Source organism: Drosophila yakuba, chromosome 4, assembly GCF_016746365.2.
Source record: "Drosophila yakuba strain Tai18E2 chromosome 4, Prin_Dyak_Tai18E2_2.1, whole genome shotgun sequence".
Classification (NCBI taxonomy): Eukaryota; Metazoa; Arthropoda; class Insecta; order Diptera; family Drosophilidae; genus Drosophila; species Drosophila yakuba.
This window is the reverse complement of record NC_052531.2, coordinates 824,271-845,963: the sequence shown is the minus strand read 5'-3', so window position 1 is coordinate 845,963 and position 21,693 is coordinate 824,271. Positions and strand designations below refer to the sequence as shown.

Sequence of the window (21,693 nt, the reverse complement as noted above, 5' to 3'; positions counted from 1 at the left end):
CCAATCAATGTTCATTGGCATATGTCATTTTTAAGCGCGACAGTCTTTTTTAAAAATCCTCTTACTTATTAACTTAAAGGGAAGGTCAACCTAGGCGCATTGCAGACAAGCGTTCGGACAGACTATCGATTTCTTCTATTCTATCGGTAAATAAAAGTATTAAATAAAACATTGAAATTTTATCATAGATGTATTGCTGCATCTGCCGAGAACTCCCTTTAACTAAGTTATGTAGCTTTTTCTTTTGCTTTATATTTTATATTTTACCAATATAAAAGATTTTAATGAAGTCTCAATAAAAATTGCTGCGATACTAGTAAAAACTAAACAGTACAAGTTTATTTTAAAAGTTGACCACTCAAATTTTTACGAATTGCAGTTCGTGTTATATTATAATATGGCAACTTTTTATTCATTTATGTAATATAGTTTTAAACAAAAAACCACTTTTTAATCCAGCCAATACTTATGGTAAAGGCTATAGATTGTATACTTTTTCTTGTTAGTATTATTTATCGTATATCGAATTTAAACTACAAGCTCACTTCAAACATTTTATTTTTAAATGTTATGTAAAATTGTATTCCCTTTGTTACTTGCGCAAAAGAAACTCAAAGGGCATATTTTGTAGGTATTTTTATGTCAAGCTTTTTTGCATAAACTTCGCTTATAATTTATGCAGTTAAAAACATTAGGCCGTACAAATGCGATGTTTTTAAGTGGAAAACTCTTCGTGAAATGACACATAGCTTAAGAAACAGATAACAAAATTCAAATAATATCGATTTACTTTAGAGCAAACGCATAGCTTTATTTAATGACATTTAGAAAACCTCTTTGCGAGTTAATTCGAGACTATGAGCAAAAAACAAGCCATTAAATAAGTTGATAGGACCCGTAAATTCAAAATTACCAAAAATCAATAGTCGCTTATACCACTGAAAAGTATAGGTAATCACATCTGAGAATTAATTCGGTAATAAATTATATATATGTAAAGAGAGGGAGAGCGCACCTCCTCACGCCGAAACGGATGTAATGTCGGCCAATCGGGAATCAGCTCTGCTAAAGATGGTCTACGCGATCCTGGACCCTAAATTTCAGTTTTATTAATCGAAAATGTTTATTGGGAAATTGCCTAAAGTTCGTTAAAAGAAATAAATTCGTACCAATGTTGATGCGATTTAAAAAAATGCGATTTATTAGAAATATATAAATGAAACTTAAGCCGAGGCAAACACTTGTATGCCTTATGAATTGATTCAGTTTATTTAGTTTTAAAATATATGAAGTGCTAGGTCTAGGAACGTAATCCACGAATTTAATAAGAATGTAGTCAACTTAACTGAATCAAAGTGCCAACAAATTATAGAGAATTCCACCCTATCATCAGCATGTCTAATAAAAGCGAATAACTTGGTTCTTACCCTTTCAACTTTTTTAAGGGCCGGCAACGGTTTTTCCGTTTCTTTTAGGTCGCCCCAATTGGGGTCCTGTTCGTCTTTGTCCCATTTTTGATAACGACGTTTTTTGAGCATGGCACGAAAGTCCATGCCACTTGAATCAGATACGTAGAGTTGCATTTCGGCTGAATCCTCACCGTGAATGTTCGAAACAACTATCTTGTACTTGCTCTCATCATTGGGCTTGCACTTACGCATACACAAGGTAATTGTGTTTGTTTGCCCATCTGTGAGGAACTTAAAACGACCGCCCTCAAGAATTTCGCTAACTCCCTTGTAGAACTTGAACGTAGGTGCTGGACTACCTTCGACGCCGACGGTAAGGTAAGCAGTCGAGTCTAAAAAACAAGTACAAAGCATGCACGTGTTAACAATTACAATTTTGTTAGTCAGATTCAGAAGTTTAGAGTTTTGATAAATGATATAATATTGTATATGACTTAAAGGAAAATAAAAACCAAAGAAATGTCAGTACGTCTATTTTTCATTTGGATAAAGTATTTAAAGTTAACACTGCGTTCAGACATCTCCATGGTAAATCTTGTAAACAATTATGGACAGATCTGACAACAATTTCTTAGAAATGATTAGACAGAATTTTATGATATAGGTTTTCCATACGTATAACTTGATATCGCTCGAAGAGAAGTCAAGTAATTATGGATAGAATAACGGATTTGGGTTTTACAGTGGGGTTATTTATGATACCTGGTACATACCTGGAAAATGTGTGTTATTTTTTATTTAAAATTATTTCTTTTATTTCTTTTACACATATACATACCTTCCACAACAGAGTAAGACTCTTGGACATCAACGATAGAAGGAGGACCGCCATCACCGACATCGCGTAAAGGTGTGGATGGCTTATTAATAAGATCTTCTAGATCTTGCACGCTTGGACGGCGTACATCAATCGACGGTCTACGCCGCTATAGACCACAAACGTATAAATTGACATAGATGGCGATAGAAACACGAAAAAAATATAAACAGATAAACAAATATTAAACATAAAATTAAAGAAATTAGATTCTTTGCAACGCCTAAAACACATTCAAGATTTATTACTTTGATATTTATGAGGCTTAAAATATAAACAAGCATGTTCCAAGGAAAATGAACAGAGAACGCTTCAGTCGACTTTCTTGACCAAACGATACCCGTTACTCAGCTATAAGAAATTTAAAAATGTGGTTGGTAAATCGTTAGAAAATGGCAAAAAAAAGTATTAAAATAGAATATTAAAACAATTTTTTTTTCAAAATTGTAGTCGTGAAAACTTTGTTTGTTGGCGTTGGAGTGGGCGTAAGAATCTGCATTTTTATTCTTACCGCTCTACGGACAGACAGACAGGCATAAGCAGATGAATTCCGTTTGTGATCCTCATCACTTTTATATACTAATTTTGTATACACTTATACTCTACGAGTAACCGGTATTAAAATGTAAAACCAGCTTATTGGTGTATTTTTTTGGATCGGAAAAGTCCTGAATAACAAGTATCTATCCGTTAATATACAAAAGGTGAGGACAAAATAATTTTTTAAATTTAAAACTAAAAGGCATTCCGCTAATTTTGTAAAATTAACTTTCAAAGTAAAGGTTTAATGAATACTACAAACAAATTCTATGTGTTGAATGTTAGACATATGTATGAATGAATTTTGTTAATAGAAGTAAATTACTGAAACGTCACAGTCCTAAATATTATACTATTTATTCAAGTAATATTTATATATATCCGTTTGTACGTAAGTTTATATTAAACAAATTTCTAATGCGTTGATGTAGTTGTACTTATTACAATGATGTAGCGCTCCAACTAGCCTAAAAAAACAAAACTATTTTATTGATTAGGACGAATAACATCCTAAATCAAAATATATAACGTAAGATCGTAAGGGGCGTAAGAGGCGTAAAACACTACCAAATGGGTATATTGTTACTATGACATATAAATGTTATAGTCGTATGAGCATGGAAAGAACAGCAATAGATTTATATTTTTAAAATTTGTCGTCTTATTTAATGAGCAAAAGTTTTTAAAAACTGTAAGCGGTTTTTCACTTATAATAATTATATATGGGAAGATTCGTTCGAACCTATGGCAGAAACTAATATGGAAGCAAAGCTATAGAAACCTTGTTGCTTGACATCATGGAAAATATTTAATACCCGTAAGCAAATATGTTGGTCCTACAACAGTCAGCATAACGCAATTTTAGCGTGGCTTCTATATGTTTCCATATAGATAAACAAAATTTATTAAAATATCAGCTTTGATATTTGTACATAGTTTTTAATCGTGATTGGATTAAACATAGGGGTATTTACATAGTTTAATCATTTTATATACAATAAAAAGCAAGCGAACACTAAGTAATTGCAGAAATGAACGAAAAATTCGACCACAATTTCAAAGACCTGTTTCGTGTCTCCCATTTCTCCGGGTCGATGTTGCTTTTGCTAACGTATTCAAAAAAATAAAAAGTGAAAAAACAGTTAGCTCCTTCAACTTTCCCACGGTCTTCATTTTGTTGTAATAAAAAGAGTGTGGCTCTATTGCCGATAAAATTATACACTACCAGAACGACCTAATTTCTTTCGAGAGTATTAGTTAGTGGATTACTTCTATTTTAAAGTTCTGAAATCTTAAAAGATGATGCCAAGTAAATGGAAAACTGAATTCAGAAATTAGGTCGCGAAATTGAGAAAAACTGTTGTATTTTGTTTTTAGTGCTTATTCTTATTAAATATTAAATCTGTACATGCATGGCTTAGTACTACAGCAATCAAAAATAAGCCAAGTTCATAAATTTTAAACAAGTATGTATGCATAAGTGCAGTAAAGTGGATGTTGGATGCCAAGAAGTTAGTGAATGCCTATGAAAAATTTGTATTCTTCTTCTTTAAGTTGCGGTAGTTAAAATTTTTAAAACCCATTGCACTTTTACAGGTATATGGGAGAGTGTTCGGCATTATATATGAATCGTGTAGTTGGGAATGTTTTTCAAATCAAAGAGCTAGTTTCTCAGGTGTTGGGCTCTTTGCTCTCTTATCTTGAGATGGAATGCAAATCACCAAAAGTTATAGAAAAGTTCTACCACAAACGTATTATGTAACAATCATGTGCAGCTAACTCTCACCTGTCCTTCACCGACCTCGCCTGGCCTCAATAACTGTAATATTATTGAATCGTATTATAATGCTGAACAATGTGTTTAACACTAGCATAGCATACGTGATAGAATTAAAACGACTTGTAAGTGGGTAATTCGTTGATCAGTCTGTGTAGGTAATGGCTTTATTTTGTTTGGAATTTGTAAGCTTTTGCGGGAGAGTATAATTTGAGCAGATTGTGTGCTCCTACTATGTTCGAGGATTTATTAATTTTTTAATTCACATACTAACTAAAAAAGTCGGTATTTAAAATAAATACTTATCGTTACATTATACCGAATCGATTGCTCATGTTATACCAACTCTGTGTTAAGATTAGGTGTTGCCCGCTCACTGGCAATTATTTATTTGAGCAATAAGATATTGCTGCTGAAATAACCGATTCGAATCGAAACTATGTTTTCTAGAGGCCACCAATCATTGAAATAGAATCAAAGCATAATTACGAAATATTTTCATTTTTTTATGTATATCACAATACATGTGAATTTCCGTCGCACGAAGGCCACGATTAACATATGTATGTACTCTTTGGCAGTCATGGTTAGATACCATAAAGCAATCAACTGTATCTAAAGAGCAAGAATGTATTTTTAAGCCTAGCAAAATGTTCAGCTGCAAATTGCTCGATATATTTTTACGATTCGTTTATCAAAAAAAAATAACTAATAATAGTTTCACGTATATCTGGGCTCATGCAGATTATTTTTAGACCACTAACATTTTGGTTGATTTTTTTGTAATTATTAATGTTTTTATATATACATATACAACCCGCGGTTCTTCTAGACCCAACTGTATAAAAAATTCGTAATTGTTTATTCTAACACTTAATTGGACTTTCACTTAATTGCGTTCGCAATTTAACTGTTGTGCTTTAAAATAAATTCTGCTTACGGATATTCTTAGTAGACTGCGAAGCTTCAATTGTACATATGAGATTTCTTACCCGCGTGTCCATTACTTCGCCAGGGCGGAGTTTCTTCTGTTTTTCGTTGTTGATTGATGGAGGATTTGCGGAGTGGGTGTACAAATGGTGTTGTTGAATGCAAAGGGTGTGTTGGAGTATTTAATGTTTTGTTGTTGAGATTTTAAGAACATTTTTTGTTGGTTTGTTATAAAATGAAGTAGTATTGACAGATTGTTGGTTGACAGGTTGGTTGTTGTTTAGTTTGAAGGGCGTTTTGCATATATGGTAGGTACATAAAAGGGAACATAGTAGATACGTATATAGATTAGGTACATTGCAGTAACTTTCCTTTTCTTATAAAGCAACACTTAATGAAAGATTATCACAGGTAATTGACAAAGAAGCAATAACATTAAATACATTTCCTTCCCGTATAATAACTAAACTACTTCAAATAGTTAAGGGTACCCATTAAGTGTAAAAAGAGTTTATGATTGATTTTTTTATAAATAAAAAATAAAGCCTCTCAATAATTTTATTGAAGCATCATGATAATAGGATACAAAATATGTAATATTGATATAAATATACACGGGTAAACGCATGCATATATATATAAAATAAGGAAAAAAAAGTAGTTGTCCCCCATTCAAATATATTATAATGGTTTTTTTTTTGAATCCATGACGGGCCACATTTTAATCATTTTCAACGAACTATTTGTCACCCTTAGCTTGAACACTCCGAAAAACTAACATTACTAGCAAACTACAAGTTTTAAAAATGTTTGAATAAATAAAATTCATAACAAGTTTACAGGGAAATTATGTTAGAAATAACATTGTTTTTTAAAACTGAAAGGTAAGGAATACAATTTTCCTTGCAATTATAGTTATTCTGAACCTGATTTATGACGAATCATGGTTTTAGGGCTAGTTTTTATTGGGTGCCACATCTATTATAATCCCAAACATGTCTCCACTACTTACCTCGTCATTGATGATCAGAGATGGTCGTCGACCAGTATCTGCTGGGGGAATAAGAGATCCGCGGCGACTTGGGGGCTCTGGTGCCAGTGACGGTCGCTTCTCCCGAATCACTTCGATCTTGGGTGGGTCACCTGGACCAGGTGGTTGCATTCTTTGGACCTTTGGCTTCTCCTCCTATTAAAAGAAATATTCGAATTATTAGTTCAGAGTATAAATGGAAAACAGCTCTTTTTATTGTTATAAGCTGTCAGATGGGCAACATTGAAAAAGTCTTTCTTTTTGTGTATATTTGTATCCGTGTTGTTGGTAAATTAGCTGCGTGTGAAACTGTGAATTTAATAAAATACCCACCGTTATTGTAAAATTAAAGGCTGACATTTTAATCACTAAACTGAGGAAATGCTTTGAATGAGAAGTCGAAAGAATGCAGTGCAAGAATGTTGGTAGTTTATATCAAATTATTTTTAAAAATTAAAAATAAATGAACTAAAATAATTTTTGCCGTGAAAACGGAGCGACAAAATCAGACAGACATTAAATGGATTATGAGCAACGGTTGCATATTTATGACAAGAAATATTTCAACACAATAAATAAAAACATTTATTTATACATACATTATTAAGCTATTTATATACATAAAAATATGTTTGTATTTATGTATATAAATATATATACATAAAATATGTTTGTATTTATGTATATAAATAACCCACTAAATGTGCGGAAACATGTACTTTCTAACTAATCTGTGTTTTGGTATTTTTTTTATACACTATTAGTCAGAAGCGTTCACATGTATACAAAAATTCTTATAGACGTAAGTAGCGCAAAAATTAAAAAAATTGGGTGTGGCAAGTGCTTACCTTAGTTTCTTCTACAAGCAACTTTACTTCAGGACCTTTAGTGTTTGGTGTGATAATGGATGGTGTGAGTTTCTCTGATTTGGTCTTATCAATGCTAAAAGGATCATATTTTTCTAAACCAGGCCGCTTATAATCGTCCTCAAGAGTCGCAAGAGCTTCAGGCTTCTTCAAGTCAGATACTTGCGCCTTGACTGCATTTGTGGGAGAGAACTGCTCCGTTGCATTTGCCTTCGGTGGATGGATTTTATAGGTGTTAGGATGATTGAATTCAAATATTGTAGAAAGACAAAAAAGACAGCCATGGGCAGAGATAAAGATAGGAAAAGAGACAAAGAGAAAGAAAGAGACAGACTAAAGGAGAGAGCGAGCCAATATGTATAACATTTTCAGTGAAAAACCGGGCATAGATTTACCCACAGATTGAAAGTTTGAAAGATTTCGAAAACTAGAAAATATTGTAGTCCATAAAATAGATACATTACAGCAGAGCATTGCTTGCGGAGAAGATTTCAAAGCTTTTACCTTTGTTAATTGCATAGCTTGCTGAGGAGCAGCTTGCTCTTTTACATCCTTTATCACTGGCTTTAAAACTACCCCAAGGAATGATTCATTTTGAATTGGTTCCTTAGTCATCAGATTTCTGATAGAGGATCGACGTCGCTGCTTTATAATGTCTAGTACAGATGGTTTGTCGTCCTGCTAGATGCATTTTTCAAGGGGTTTTTTCAATTAGTTTGGATAAGGGAACTATGATACCCAAAATGGAAACATTTTTTCACAATATAGTTTCCGAAAAACATTATGCACATGTCCTTTTGTTGGCTCATTCTGTTTTATAACTTTACTTACCCCATTATGTTTTTTATTTCCAAAATCCGATTTTTCATTCTGAAAATTGGTTTGGTGTGGAGAAAATAATTTAAAAATAATATATAATTCGTAAGGTGTTTTAAACACATTCTAGCGTATGTTATTAATGATGTGACATATGCATATAATTACCTCGGGCTCAATGATGACTGGTTTGAGCACGGCGCCATCTCGACCATCATCTTCATCAGGAAGTTTACCTTTGCCGACTTTCAATCCTTTAGGTTCCTCTGCGTACTTTTCAATAATGTCGGTCTTCTGCATACGAACACAGTTACCAGTTAATTGGTTATTTTGCCAGTTAATAGGTTATTCATACTAAACATAAAAACAACAAACAAAACATACTTTAGCAATTCCATTTTTCTGCACAAGGGCCTCAGGATCTTTCTTTCCGCTGTCCAATATGGGTTTTTCCATCTTGTTTGGTATTTCCAGATCACGAGCAAAGTCGGATGGTGTAAAATCGGATTTTTCATACTTTTCAAGTTGTGGACGTTCATAGTCAGGAATTTCTGGTAGCTCTTCGTATTTCGGTTTTGCTTTTGCTTTTGCCTTGGCCTTAGGTTTGGGCGCTTCAGGCTTTGCTTCCTCTTTAACTTGGGCGATCGATGTCTTACGCAGCTTTGGAAGTTCTTCGGCGGGTTTTTGCTCCTCCATGACCTATATCACACATTAAATAGATAGACACAGTAACAAATAAACAAGTGATAGAAAAAGACATGTAAACACGTACAGGAAGGAGACGTACACACTTGCATACATAAAACAATTGAGAACCCTATAGCCGAGTTCTTTGATTATCTGACCAGGTTACTCAGAAACTTTTAAAATCCTTTCAAATTATCGATAGAAAGTTATAAAAAAAACCCGTTACTCAGCTAGTGGAAGTACGAAGGAGAGTCTTCCACACTGACAGTTTTTGGTGGTTTGTGGGCGTTAGAGTGGGGGTGGCAAAAAGTTTTTTGGCAGATCGATATAAAATTTATAAGACTGATATTTTTCATTTTTTTATTAGTCTTATAAATTTTAAATTTATCTGATATTTTTCATTTTTTTATTAGATAGTCGGGGAACTCGACTATAGCGTTCTCTCTTGTTGAAATTGTGAAAGATATGCCTAACGGAAGTGACTTGCGCCGAGCGAGTATTTTTTTCTTGGTCGCAAACTTGAAAAAACTAGCGAACCATCTTGCATCCATTTTAAAGAGCATATAAGCTGTATTAAATGTGTTAAAGATCAAAATTTTGAATGCAGACCAACGAAATTAATTTTAATTATTTTAATTTTTGAATTTGGCAAACATGTTAGTTTATCGACAAAAAAAACTGTAGTTCCCCCTTTAGTTTTTCGAGTTTTCTAGATCTACACGTTTATAAGGACGGACAGATTGGCTATGCAGATTCCAAAGACGAAGGCTCAGTGCAAGTTTGTTTACTAATGTTTCCACGCCCACTTTAACGCCTACACTTTTGAAAAATGTTTTTATTTTTTTTCTCTTGTTTTTCAATTAGCATATTCACTATAGATTTTTTTAAAAGGAAATGCCCATGTATATAAAAGTAAATAATAGTTTCAAGAATTTGTTAAAGATAAAACAATTTTAATTATTCACACATAACATAACACATAACAAAACGAAATATTAATATTAAACTGGTTCTCGTTTAAGCCTCTTACCTTTGAAGTTCGTCGTTTTTCAGGAGGTTTTAGCTTGGGTATCTCTTCTTTTAATGGTTGTGGGTTTTTGTTAGCGTCAATTGTTTTATTATCAACCTGCTACATGGGAAATGGTTTCTTATAGGTTTATGTATTGGGATTTTAAGGGAGTTAATATATAATGAACCCAAAACACTTATTATAATTTGAAGTTACGGTTCGCAATTTTTCTCCTCCATAACACTTGTGTTAACAGGATATATATATATTTAATATATATATATTTTGACTACTCACCTCGAATGGTTTTTTGTCTATGATAGAAGACCTTCGGGATTCTGTACTAGATTCTTCGACCTTTTGGTTAAATACAAAATTGATATATTGCACGGTTAATGGAACACGGAACAGCAAATGGCATGATATGACTTACCGCCAGAGATGACCTTCTTGATGATATCTCCTTATCATCGATAATGATTTTCTCTTTAGCCTTAATTGTTGATTTGCGGCTCACATCAGACGAGACCTCCTCTTTGACAGACACAATACTTGCCTAACCCAACAACAAAAAATGCACAACTGTAAACTTTAAATAATAAAACTTGCATACAAGCTTTGAGTAATACATATGTATATAGGACATAAATATCCATATGCTCACAAGGGATAACGATGAATGAGAAACCAAAGGAGTCAAGACAGTAATGCTAGTCCCGAATGCTAATTTACGATTGATCTGTTTGTGTTGTGTATTGTGTAAATGTACTTATACAATATAATTTACGACAATAATATTTTGTCCTTTTTTAATACATCTCTAAAATGGTTTTCTTACCTTTCGATCAACTTTTTTGAGGTCAATTTGTTCCGTTGCTTTTTGCTGTGAATAAAATTTATAAATATTTTCAAATATGTGTTTTTTAATTCTATTTTGTACACATAAAGTATTACAGAATAAGTCAGTAAAAACATAAGGGTGGTCCAGATTTCTAAATATATACTCTAAATCGCTCATTTAGGCTATACAATAGGGCAAATACAATATCCAAGTGAAATTTCCAGTTGATCAATTACAGGATATCATACATGCACCAAAAAACAGAGTATAAGATTTAAAAAATTGACCACCCTCGGAACATGCTGTGGATTTTAATAATGAGGCTAGTTTGTTGGCAAAAAATATAAGCGAATATTTGGCGGCAGTGTAGCTGATAGGCCTTTCAATTTTACCTCTCCGGAGTCTTGATTCTTGGTTTTGGTGGGATTTGAAGTAGATATGTTTTTATTAGTCTTAGAATCTGGTTGATCTAGTTTGTCCTTTTTGCCTGAGTGCTTTGCGTCAGATTTAGCTTTCTTAGGCTCTGGAACTTCATGGTCCCCACTACCTTGCAGTTTAATGGAACTTTCTTGTACTTCCGGCAAGTCTTTATTATCCGGGATTTCTTCCTTTCCGGTGAGTTCTTCTTTTGGGTCGCCTTTATTTATCTGCTCTTTATTAATTCGCCCATCCGTTTGTGTAATAGGTTGACCGGATTGATTTTCATCTTCTTCGATCTCCTTTATGTGATGAGTGTTTTGTTTTGCAGTGTATTGATGTGTATTGTTATTAACAAAAACGAAAGTTTTGTAGGTATTAAGGAGATAAGAAAACGTATTATAACATAGAAGAAGAATAGAATTATTAAAGATTCAAAGACTAATCGTATACATTTTGTTTTAAACTCTAAAAGGACTAGAAATGTATTAAAAAAAAACTCCTGTGTGCTGCAGCAGAAGAGCTCAAAATTTTAAAAGTGTCGTCCAAGTAGAAAAGTTTAGCGGAAAAACTGGTTGAAGAAAATCGATGGAAAGTGATACAATAAAATTAATCTTCTAACCGTTGAAATTTGTTTCAGTGCAAACCTCTTCACTATAAAATTGACCAATAGGCTTTAATGTTACACCAAATAAGTCCTTAGATGAATTTGACTGTGAAATGTCCAGGGGAGTATTCGTTGCATTTCTCCTTTTAAGTTGCAGTAATTGATATGTAGGTACTCGAGGCTGTATGGTAAAAAATGACTTGTATTGATAAATTAAATCAAAAATTTTAAAAAATATTGGACTGGACGTAATAATATAATGCGGGAACGTACATGAAAATAAAATTTGAATCGATTTTTTATTGGATTGACTTAACTGCATATGTTTTACAGCATTAGTAAAATAATTCTTTGACATTTTTTCATTGCCGAATTAAGCCATCATTTTGATTTGCTAATTGCGTGCCACATACTAACCAATATCTTTAAAATTGAAGTTGAGCGCTGGGTCATATTCTGCGAAAATTCCTCATGAACCTCTGTGCCTAATGATTTATCACTAATTGTAACACTTAGGGTGCTTTGTTTTTCCATTTTTTGGTCAACGGAAATCTGCTTTGAATTAATGGCCTGGTCTTCATTAATCTGCCTTTTCTGTGCTGCTACAAACTCTAACTTTTGCTGTGGGTTTTCTACACTCTCTGATATTACTGATTTTGGTTTTCCATTTACCTTTTGCTCCTCTTCTTTTTCAGTCTTGGGGTTTTCCTTTTCTTTTGGTTTCTCTTCTTTCTTTTTGGTACCTTTTTCCACCGTTATTTTGCACGATGATTCGTCTTTACCGGCTTCATTGGTCACAATTACTTTATAGTTTGATGTGTGCTCTGTCCTTGCTGAGCTAAAAGTTAGTCGTGCTGTTGTTCCATCGAACGTGGTGGTTATGTCCTTGGTTTCACGTATAACGGTGCTTCCCTTATACCACTCAACCTTGCACTTGCGGTCTGACTGGGACAGGCTGACTAAAAGCTCAAAGGTCTTCGACTCAGCGACCTTCTGATCAACGAGCTTTCTCGAGATTTCCGGCTTGCAGGGCTTTCGCTCTTCCTCGGGAATGTCAACGAGGTTGACAATTTGGGAAACTGCCTCTCCTTTCTCGTTACTGGCCACCAGCTTGTAGGCGCCCTTGTCACTCTCTTCAACATCGTTGATTTCCAGTTTGACGGCGAACTCACCTTCCTTTGTTTGCTCTACCAGATAAACGTGTCGCTTGCTCTCTTTTACAGTGTTGGCTTCCTTGTACCACGTGCACTTGGGCTCGAACTTCGATGCTACTGTGCACTCGATGACTACAGTACGTTTTTTTATAATCTTAATAATTTTTGGTTTGTCTTTAATAACAGGAACGACTGGTGGAGAAAAGAGGTATTTGAAAACATATGAATTATTATCACTTGCATAAGATCGCGTATGTTTTGACTAGACTTATACGCACTCTCTATATTCAGGGTAAGGTTCGCATTAAGCTCTCCCAGCGTGTTCTTAATGTTGCACTTGTAAAGGCCGGAGTCCTGTAGTTGCGGATCTAATAGCTCCAGCTTAATGTAATATTGATCGCCACGCTGTTCAATAAGCGTCATAATTTTCTTGCTTTCCTTGATGACTTCTCCGTTGCAAAACCAAATGACATCTGGTTTCGGATCTGCCTTGACCTTGCACTCCATTATAACCAATTTACCGTTGTTCTCAGAAACAATGCGCGGCTTTTCTATGAAAGTTGGTCCCTCTCCTTCGGGTTCTGGCTCCGCTTCAATGTTAAGGTTAAGATTTGCATTTGATTCACCGTATTCGTTTTTCACATTGCATCTGTAGGTCCCACCATCTGTTGCTCCAGGATCCTAAAATTGATAGATAAATTTAATAATCTTTGTCTGTTATACTATGCCCAATGATCTTAACCTTAATTTCCAACGTCAGCTCATACGTGTCTTCTGCAATAACTGTTGTGTTAATTTTTATTTTCTTACTCTTCTCCACCAAGTCCTGACCCCTGTACCATGTTACTGTAGGTTCAGGCTTGGCCTTGCACTTGCACTTCATGGTGATCAATGTGCCTGACTCATTAGGGATGATTCTCGGTTTTTCGATAAAAGATGGCGCAAACCCGTTGGCATCGCTCGCACCTTAATGATAAAAAAGCAAAAAAAATAAGTAATATGCAGTGAAAGCAATGTATTGCGGATAAAAGTGCTTTTGACTTTTTGATTGCAAAAAGTTTTTTTTTTATATCGAGCAGACATTTACATAGGTAATAAATTAATTGCATGCTTATTATAAAGGAAAGGTCTGTTCATGAAATTGTTGCTATAAAATTAAAGCGTAAAGCAAGAGATTATATCCGAATAGCTATTTGAATATTATGAATTCACTTGGAAGCATAGGATCAAGTTTGGAATTAATATATTTTCCAAATAATTAACTAGCAAAGGCTATACCGAGGTATATGTAGCTGTTATTTGTTAAAGTAATCATTTGAACTTTAAAGAAAGGTTTTGAATCGGAAGAGCCAATTAAGTACTATATGATTTTCTTATAAATATCGAAACAAGTGCACAGCAAAATAATGTTTATATTTATTATATATATATTAATATATATATTATATTAAATAAACCAATTTATAACCCATATCTTAAATCACAGTGTACCCGAATTAAATGATCGACATAAATTTTTATACTAAAACGCTTAATTAATCAAGTTTGGAATCAAATTGGAAGTTATATAATTAATAAGGGTTTATTCAATTAATGGTTTTACACAATTCAAAAAAGTTTCAAGCCTACATAGAAGTCTCTGTCTCCATTAATAAGAGAGCACCGTCCTAGATTTCCCTCTTTAAACTCTCCTTTGATAAAAAACAGAATCTGCCTTTAGGTTTAAATTTATATAACATAATTATATAAATCACTACATAGTTAAGAAAAAATATAGTACCTTGAAAGTTAAGCGCAATGTTTGCATTACTTTCGCCATACATATTTATTGCGTTACAGCGATAGTTTCCGCCATCTTCTTTGGTGGGATTTTGGATTTCCAGAGTCAGAATGTAGCTGTCTTTAGTTATTGCCTTGCGAGTCATTTTCGTTCTTTGATTATTTGAGATTTCCTTATCTGAGCAAAACCAGACTATATCCGGAACCGGATGCGCTTCCAAGACGCATTCCATGATGAGCAAGTCTTCCTCTTGGCGGATCGTTGGTTTTTTTGGAAATCGCGGCGACTTTCCATCCGGAATTCTGTATTGAGGTGGAAGAGGTATAACTTTCGATATTGTTTATTATCTTTAAAAGCGTGTTTGCTGCCTTACTTTTTCGAGCCGCTTTCGAAATTAAGATTAATGGTTGCGACTCCAGAACCGTGCTTGTTTTTCGCTTGCGCGCGATATTCACCCTGGTCAGAAGAGACCACACTGCTAATCTCAAGACACGCAATGTGATACAGTTTTTGATCCATAGTCACAGACATTTTGTAGCGATTGGATTCGTTTAGTACAGTCTCGCCATGAGACCTTTGTGCACATGAAGAAAAGTATTTGTAGAAACGTGAAGTGAAGTAAATTAAGATTTAGTTTAATCCGTTTATTTCTTGATTTACAACAAGGTGTCACCTATGCTGCTTTTTTGCTATCAATATATCCAAATATATTTAAGTCTCTCTGTTTGATTTGTTTTTTTTTTTAATTAGTTTTCATTGAGAATTTTCATATGGTGAATATATATATCGATAAAGTTATTTTCGTACCATGTGACCGTTGGCGTGGGATCTCCAACGCATCTACACTCGAACGTTACATTTCCACCATCTTCACTTTGTCGAATTACCGGTCGTTCAGTAAAAGTTGGCTTAATGCCTTCTGCGCTTTCCGGCACGGGGGCTTCGTCGCCTATATAGAGTTGAAATATCCATATAGCGCAAATTGAAAATGACACAGTCTGTTCCAATAACAAGGTCTGTACGTTAAAAATGTTAAATTACCATTAACATGCCTATTTAATTTCATCAATACCAGGTTCTAATTACCAAATCTGTGTTGTGATTTCCACCTCATAACTTAAACAATTTAAACAATCTACCGATACATACTTGTATTTCAGTTACAAACGTAAAAAATAAAATACAGATTATTATAAAGATACCCCATAAATTGATCTCACATTTTAAGCATTGTTGATTAAACACGATTAAGTTATTTCTGCGGCTTCTTGCAAAACAATACATTTTAATATTGATTGTTAATAAAAATGAAATGCAAAGTTAATGTTCATATTATGCATTCTTTTAGGACTTACTGTCGAAATTTAGGCTTATTGTAGCGTTGCTCTCGCCCAATTCGTTCTTTGCATTCACTTTGTATTTTCCAGCATCCTCAACTGTTACATTTAGTATTTCAAGTGTTGCAAAATATGAATGAACGTCTTTGTCCACAGTAAGCTGTAAAAATGTCAATACAGTTAAAAGTTTTGTGTAGAATAAACGACGAGACGAAATTATATATATATATACTATAATTAATTATAATTATATATATATATATAATTTTGTAGAATATCTTTAGATTATAGACTATAACTATAATTAATTATATTTTATATATATATAATTTTGTAGAATATCTTTAGAGAATAGACTATAACTATTTCTATCCGTCACTCGTAAAATAAAAGTCCATACTAGATTAATTGAAAACTATGCAACAGGAAGAGTTTTCAACCCTATAAAGTTTATATATTTTTGATTAAGATCGATTAGTCTAGTCGATCTAACCATGTCCGTCTAAACTTCGAAATCTCGGTTACTATAAGATTTAGAAAGTGAAGCTTAATTATGTCATGTCATTGCGGCTGTTTAAGGCATAAATGCTGTTTTGCTTGATTAAGAAGATATCAAAAAATTGCTATACGTGGGATGTTCATTTGTATTTTTATATATTTAAGTATATATACCTTATGGCGTGATGATTCTTTAACAGCAGCTCCATTATGGAACCAAATAATGGTGGGTATTGGATCAGCGTTAACGCGACACTCGAATAATAATCGTTTTCCATCTTCTTCCTGTCGTATGGCAGGTTTTTTCGCGAATGTCGGCGCGAATCCGTCGATTTGTCTGCAACGTACGCATATATCATGTAGCGACCATTTTTTTTTATCAGATTAGCTCATTACATTAAACATATCGTAAGAAGACAAGCATTAAGACAATTATTCCACATTGCACAAAAAGGTTAAAAATTGTAATATATGTATGTATACGGTGTTATTAGCTGTGTAACCAGAAAAAAAATTAAAAAGTTAAATAAAAAAAAAATAAAAAACTTTTTAAAATTGGTAAAAATGGCACCATTACTTTAAAAAAAAGTTTACCATACAGTGACCGCAGTATTTCTATTTGGTAGACATGATTATTATACACATTATTCGTTACTAGATTCTTTAAACGTATTTAACCGGCAGAAACAAGCTTTTTCGACTATACATATATAGTATATATATTCTTGATCAGGGTCAATAGTCGAATGGAACTGGCCATGTCCGTCTATCCGTATAAACGCCTCGGTCTCTGGAACTATGAAAACTGAGATTAGGCATGCGGATTCCAGAGACATAGACTAGTGCAGGTTTGTTTATTCATTTTGCCACGATCACTGTAATGCCCACAATTGGCAAAAACTTTCGAAGAATTTTTAAATTTATTTTATTATTTTTTCCTCAGTTTTTACCGATCATCAACATTCGACTATAGCATTTTTTCTCGGGTTTTTGTACAAATCTGATTATATTGTTTACATATCAATATTATTATATTGCCGTGAAATTTCTAAAAAGATTGTCAAACTTTCACTTTACACTAACTTCTTGTTTCCCGAATATGCACTTAATAAACTTTAGAAGTCCCATTTTTTTATTGATATTTATTTATTTTTAATCTGAACTGTATGTATTTTACTGATCACATTAAATACCATAATAATGAATATCGTTTTACTTACCCTTCGTTTTCCATAAATGAAAACTTACCATCTGTATTGAATTCAAAACCCCCATTAGTAAAAAAGTACTTTTTAAAGAAAAATAATAGCAATTCTAAATATATAATGCCGGTATTATCATGCAGTTCTGCTCAATATGCAAAAAATAATTTAAGCTTTTTCTAACCAAATATCGTTATTTTGGGCATTTATTATATAATAGAATATCAATTAAAAATAGCACTGTTAAGGTTCATGTTTCTTTAAAAATAAAGCAGTGGAGCAATAAAAATGGCTTACTTTTCTTTTGGTTCGTCAGCAGCTAGAGAATTTTTTTCAAAGGTAGAGTAAAATTTTGTAATTATTTTAATATTTTCGTAGACGTTAAAATAATGTATACTATATTTTTAAAGAAATATCCTCTAATCCCTGTTGTTTGATTTAAATCATTAACTTTGATATATAAAATAGAAAGCTTTGTTCGACAAGCCGAAGTTCTTATACCCTTGCAGTAATTGCACATTAAAAAAAAAGATATAAGGGGAAGAATTACTCTTTGGAGGAGGTATATTGATTTCAGTGAGAAGTTTGCAAAGAAGTGAATGAGACATTAGAAACTTAATTTATACCAGTGTTATTGTTTTCTATCAGATTTAAAACTCTTCATGAAACTATCCCAAAAGTCTGCCTTCTATCGCACGGAGGATATATGTACATACATATGTCGAAACGGGCTGGATTGGAGCTCTATATCATATACATATGTAGCTTCTTGCTAAAATTGATATACCCCATGTAAGAAAAACCCTTCTAAGCAAAACGTTTCTTTATAGAGCGGAAATGAATTCTTGAATTCTTCACTATGTATACATTTTTTTCTCTGAAACACTAATTCATTTGCAAGGGTATACATTCATTTTGTTTTTAAAACTGGTCGACTTACGTGTGAAATTTAAATTAATAGACGCAGAGACTTCGCCCGACTTGTTTTTAGCTTTGACTTTATAAAGTCCGGCATCCGTTTCAACTACATCATCAAGCTCCAATACAACCGTATATTTGTTCTCTCCAACGGGTTGAATTTTGAATTTGGTTCGAGCATCTTCTACTACTTTATTGTCACTTCGAAACCATTCAATTTCCGGTTTCGGGGATGACAATAACTGGCACTCAAATATCAATCGATTACCATCATCTTCTTGATGCAGTTGTGGCTTTTTAACAAAGCTGGGAGCGAAATCTTCAGCCACCCCCATGCTGAGGGTTTTCAATAAGCTTCGTCTTCAACGGCTGTGAATCTATAGCTGTTTAAAACAAAATATATTTTTAGAACACTAAAATAACATATACATATAGACAAACAGAAACAAGTTTTATTTCGAAAAGTCTTGTTCTTGAAAATATCTTCTAAACGGAGTATTCCGTTCAATGTCAATTTTTTGGAAAGATCAAATATTTCTTTGAATTTTACCTCCGCTTCCAAAGCTCTAATTTATTACATTTGTATTTTTACACTGCCGCTCTTTATGGTGACCATTTAATTTTTTTCAAAGTCTTGGCGTGCAATCCCTTTAGATTTTCAGCTACCTTTTAGTGGGCCCAATGATTTAAGCGATAGATTTCTTTTGTTGTGTTCGTTTCCAACTATACCATAAGTAAGTAGGCCATATCAAGTTTTTTTTAAAAACAAAAGGACATGTTGCTAACGTTTGTCGCCATATATTAAGTTAAAATAGTTTATGGTCGGCTTTTTTAAGTTACCTAACCATGTAACTGTAAACTAAACCAAATCACAATAAACCTAAACGGTTCATACGTATTTATGTATTTTGAGTTGCACACGACCCACAAAGTTTTGGAATTTGGAAATTTGATCGCCTTTTCCTCGTTCAGCATAGATATTGTTAATGGAAAACATTTTACTGAATAAACGAAAATTCATGTATTGCATGCTTATTTTTAGCCGTTCGCAGTCACCGGCTGAGAAATAAACCTAAATATTCGAATACGAAACTCACACAAATATGTTTTTATTTGTAGAAAGATTCGTAGCTATATATAAATATCCGGATACAACATAGAATATTTATACAAAATGAAACGCTATAAGGGAAAATCAGAAAAAGCGTTGTTGCCCTATATTAATAAAAATATAGCATCTTGAGAGAGCTAAGTTAGAAGTTTTTTAAACAAACCCATTCACACTTCCAGAGCCATGTACTGTTTCGAATTTTTCATAACAGGTTTTAGGCTTTTTCAAAGTCTATTTTTATCAACAACTACGTGTTACACAACGCCATCCGAGATATCTGTGTAGAACAACACGCACTCAATTTCTTTACAATATATTAAAATTATAAAACACTTGTTTTCTTGATTACTTATGGAATTGCAAAAATTCTAAAATAATTACTATTTCATGTTTATCATCACTTCACTATACAGATAAAAAGTTGAAACTTAAAAAATGAAATTTTTTTCTTTGCTGTATATACATATATATATATATATGTATATAGTGTACATATACATATGATGAGCAATCGGCCTTAAAATAACACAGTGGTGTACAGTAGGGAATTTATATAAAAAGTAACACAACTTTAGGTGTGGACAGCCGTTAAATATGAGCATATATTCATAAATTAAACATTAATTTGGAGTAGGTCTGTTTAAAACATTTTCTTTTCACTTGGTACGTACAACTAGGTTTCAAGTAAAATAGATCGAGCACAACACGAAATTAATTCTTCTGCGAAAACGAAGCGTACTCCACGAGCTTTTGTCTATTACTGGCAGGTCTAAAGAATTTGGTGCTCTTGATCAGCAAAGCATATGCACTGTTTTTGTAGTAGTCTATAGGACTGCGCAGGCGCGATTTGTTTTAGACAACAACGCCTAATTTCTATAGTCTATATAGAGAAGAATTATTTATGTGCCCACTATTAGTGAGGTTTTGCGAGTACCAACAATTTAAGTAAGCACATCAACCCTGCACCGCATTTTTCAATTGATTGTCTCGTCCACTGTAATGTTTTTTAATTACAACACTTTAGAACAAACAGCTAACTGTCATTAAAATCTAGATAGAATGATAGATAGTCAAGCTCCTTGAAAATCAGATACCAGTTACTCAGCTGGTGGTCGTGCGAACGAAAGATCATTTGATTTTTTTCGCAAATCAGTTGTTAAGAAAAATATTAAAATTAAACAAACAAACAAAATTCTAAAGTGTAAGCGGCTTTTTGGTGTCACGCCTACTATCGTGACCAAAATGTTTTTGAAGTATTGATGAAAATTGGAAAGACACAAATATATATATATGTATATGTATTTACATATATTGTCACGTATGTATATATCTATCGATATGCTAAAAATGTTTTGGCCACGACCATTCTAACGCACAAAGTCTGCTAAAACACGCCAACAATATGAAAATTTTTTTGTACTATTCATTTTTTCTATTTCAATCAATTTCAATTTTCTATAACAGTCAGTTAAAATCTCCCTAGCACTCCCAATTGATGAGTAACAGGAGTCTGATTGTCGATGAAAACGACTATCGCGGATTCTCTAGTTTAGTTTATATAATAATAATAGAAGAAGTACAGAATTTATGGTCGGCCTTGTAGTATAATAACATATATTTACTTACTTACATCGCCAATAGAGATTTTTTTTTCTGAGTAATTTAATTTATTTGTACATTTAATTGAAATCAATTTGATAAGTATATTACGAAAGGAATCAGGACTAGCATGCATTGTAGCGTAATAATCCTTAGTCAATAAGCTAATTGGGGTAAGATATTAAGCTTATAAAATGTATATATACGAACGATATTAACTTGCAGGGAAACATGTACACTTAATGAGGCTGACCCAAACTCACCCGAAACAAGAGAGGAAGATGGTTT

At 33.1% G+C, this 21,693-nt stretch overlaps 1 protein-coding gene across 34 annotated transcripts in view; it reads right to left on the bottom strand.

Moving 5' to 3' along the window:
• Positions 1-20,725, bottom strand: part of LOC6523744 (twitchin) — a 50,807-nt gene extending 30,082 nt beyond the window's left edge. Inside the window, exons 1-28 of one of the 34 annotated variants that reach the window (XM_015191421.2) lie at positions 20,478-20,725; positions 18,718-19,078; positions 17,796-17,826; positions 16,750-16,912; positions 16,096-16,237; positions 15,548-15,689; positions 15,114-15,314; positions 14,741-15,042; positions 13,703-13,926; positions 13,239-13,641; positions 12,479-13,152; positions 11,175-11,501; positions 10,780-10,824; positions 10,375-10,497; positions 10,239-10,298; positions 9,963-10,061; positions 8,630-8,944; positions 8,414-8,539; positions 8,261-8,299; positions 7,934-8,110; positions 7,412-7,639; positions 6,546-6,719; positions 5,596-5,631; positions 4,613-4,645; positions 3,891-3,932; positions 2,248-2,395; positions 1,428-1,801; positions 1,016-1,093 (exon numbers count right to left, since the gene is read on the bottom strand). In XM_015191421.2, the coding sequence (XP_015046907.1) occupies positions 1,016-1,093; positions 1,428-1,801; positions 2,248-2,395; positions 3,891-3,932; positions 4,613-4,645; positions 5,596-5,631; positions 6,546-6,719; positions 7,412-7,639; positions 7,934-8,110; positions 8,261-8,299; positions 8,414-8,539; positions 8,630-8,944; positions 9,963-10,061; positions 10,239-10,298; positions 10,375-10,497; positions 10,780-10,824; positions 11,175-11,501; positions 12,479-13,152; positions 13,239-13,641; positions 13,703-13,926; positions 14,741-15,042; positions 15,114-15,314; positions 15,548-15,689; positions 16,096-16,237; positions 16,750-16,912; positions 17,796-17,826; positions 18,718-19,030 (5,019 nt within the window). In that variant the 5' untranslated portion in view covers positions 19,031-19,078; positions 20,478-20,725. The other 33 variants (XM_015191412.3, XM_015191405.3, XM_015191409.3 and 30 more) reach the window with 33 other exon arrangements.
• Between the last annotated feature and the right edge of the window lie 968 nt (positions 20,726-21,693).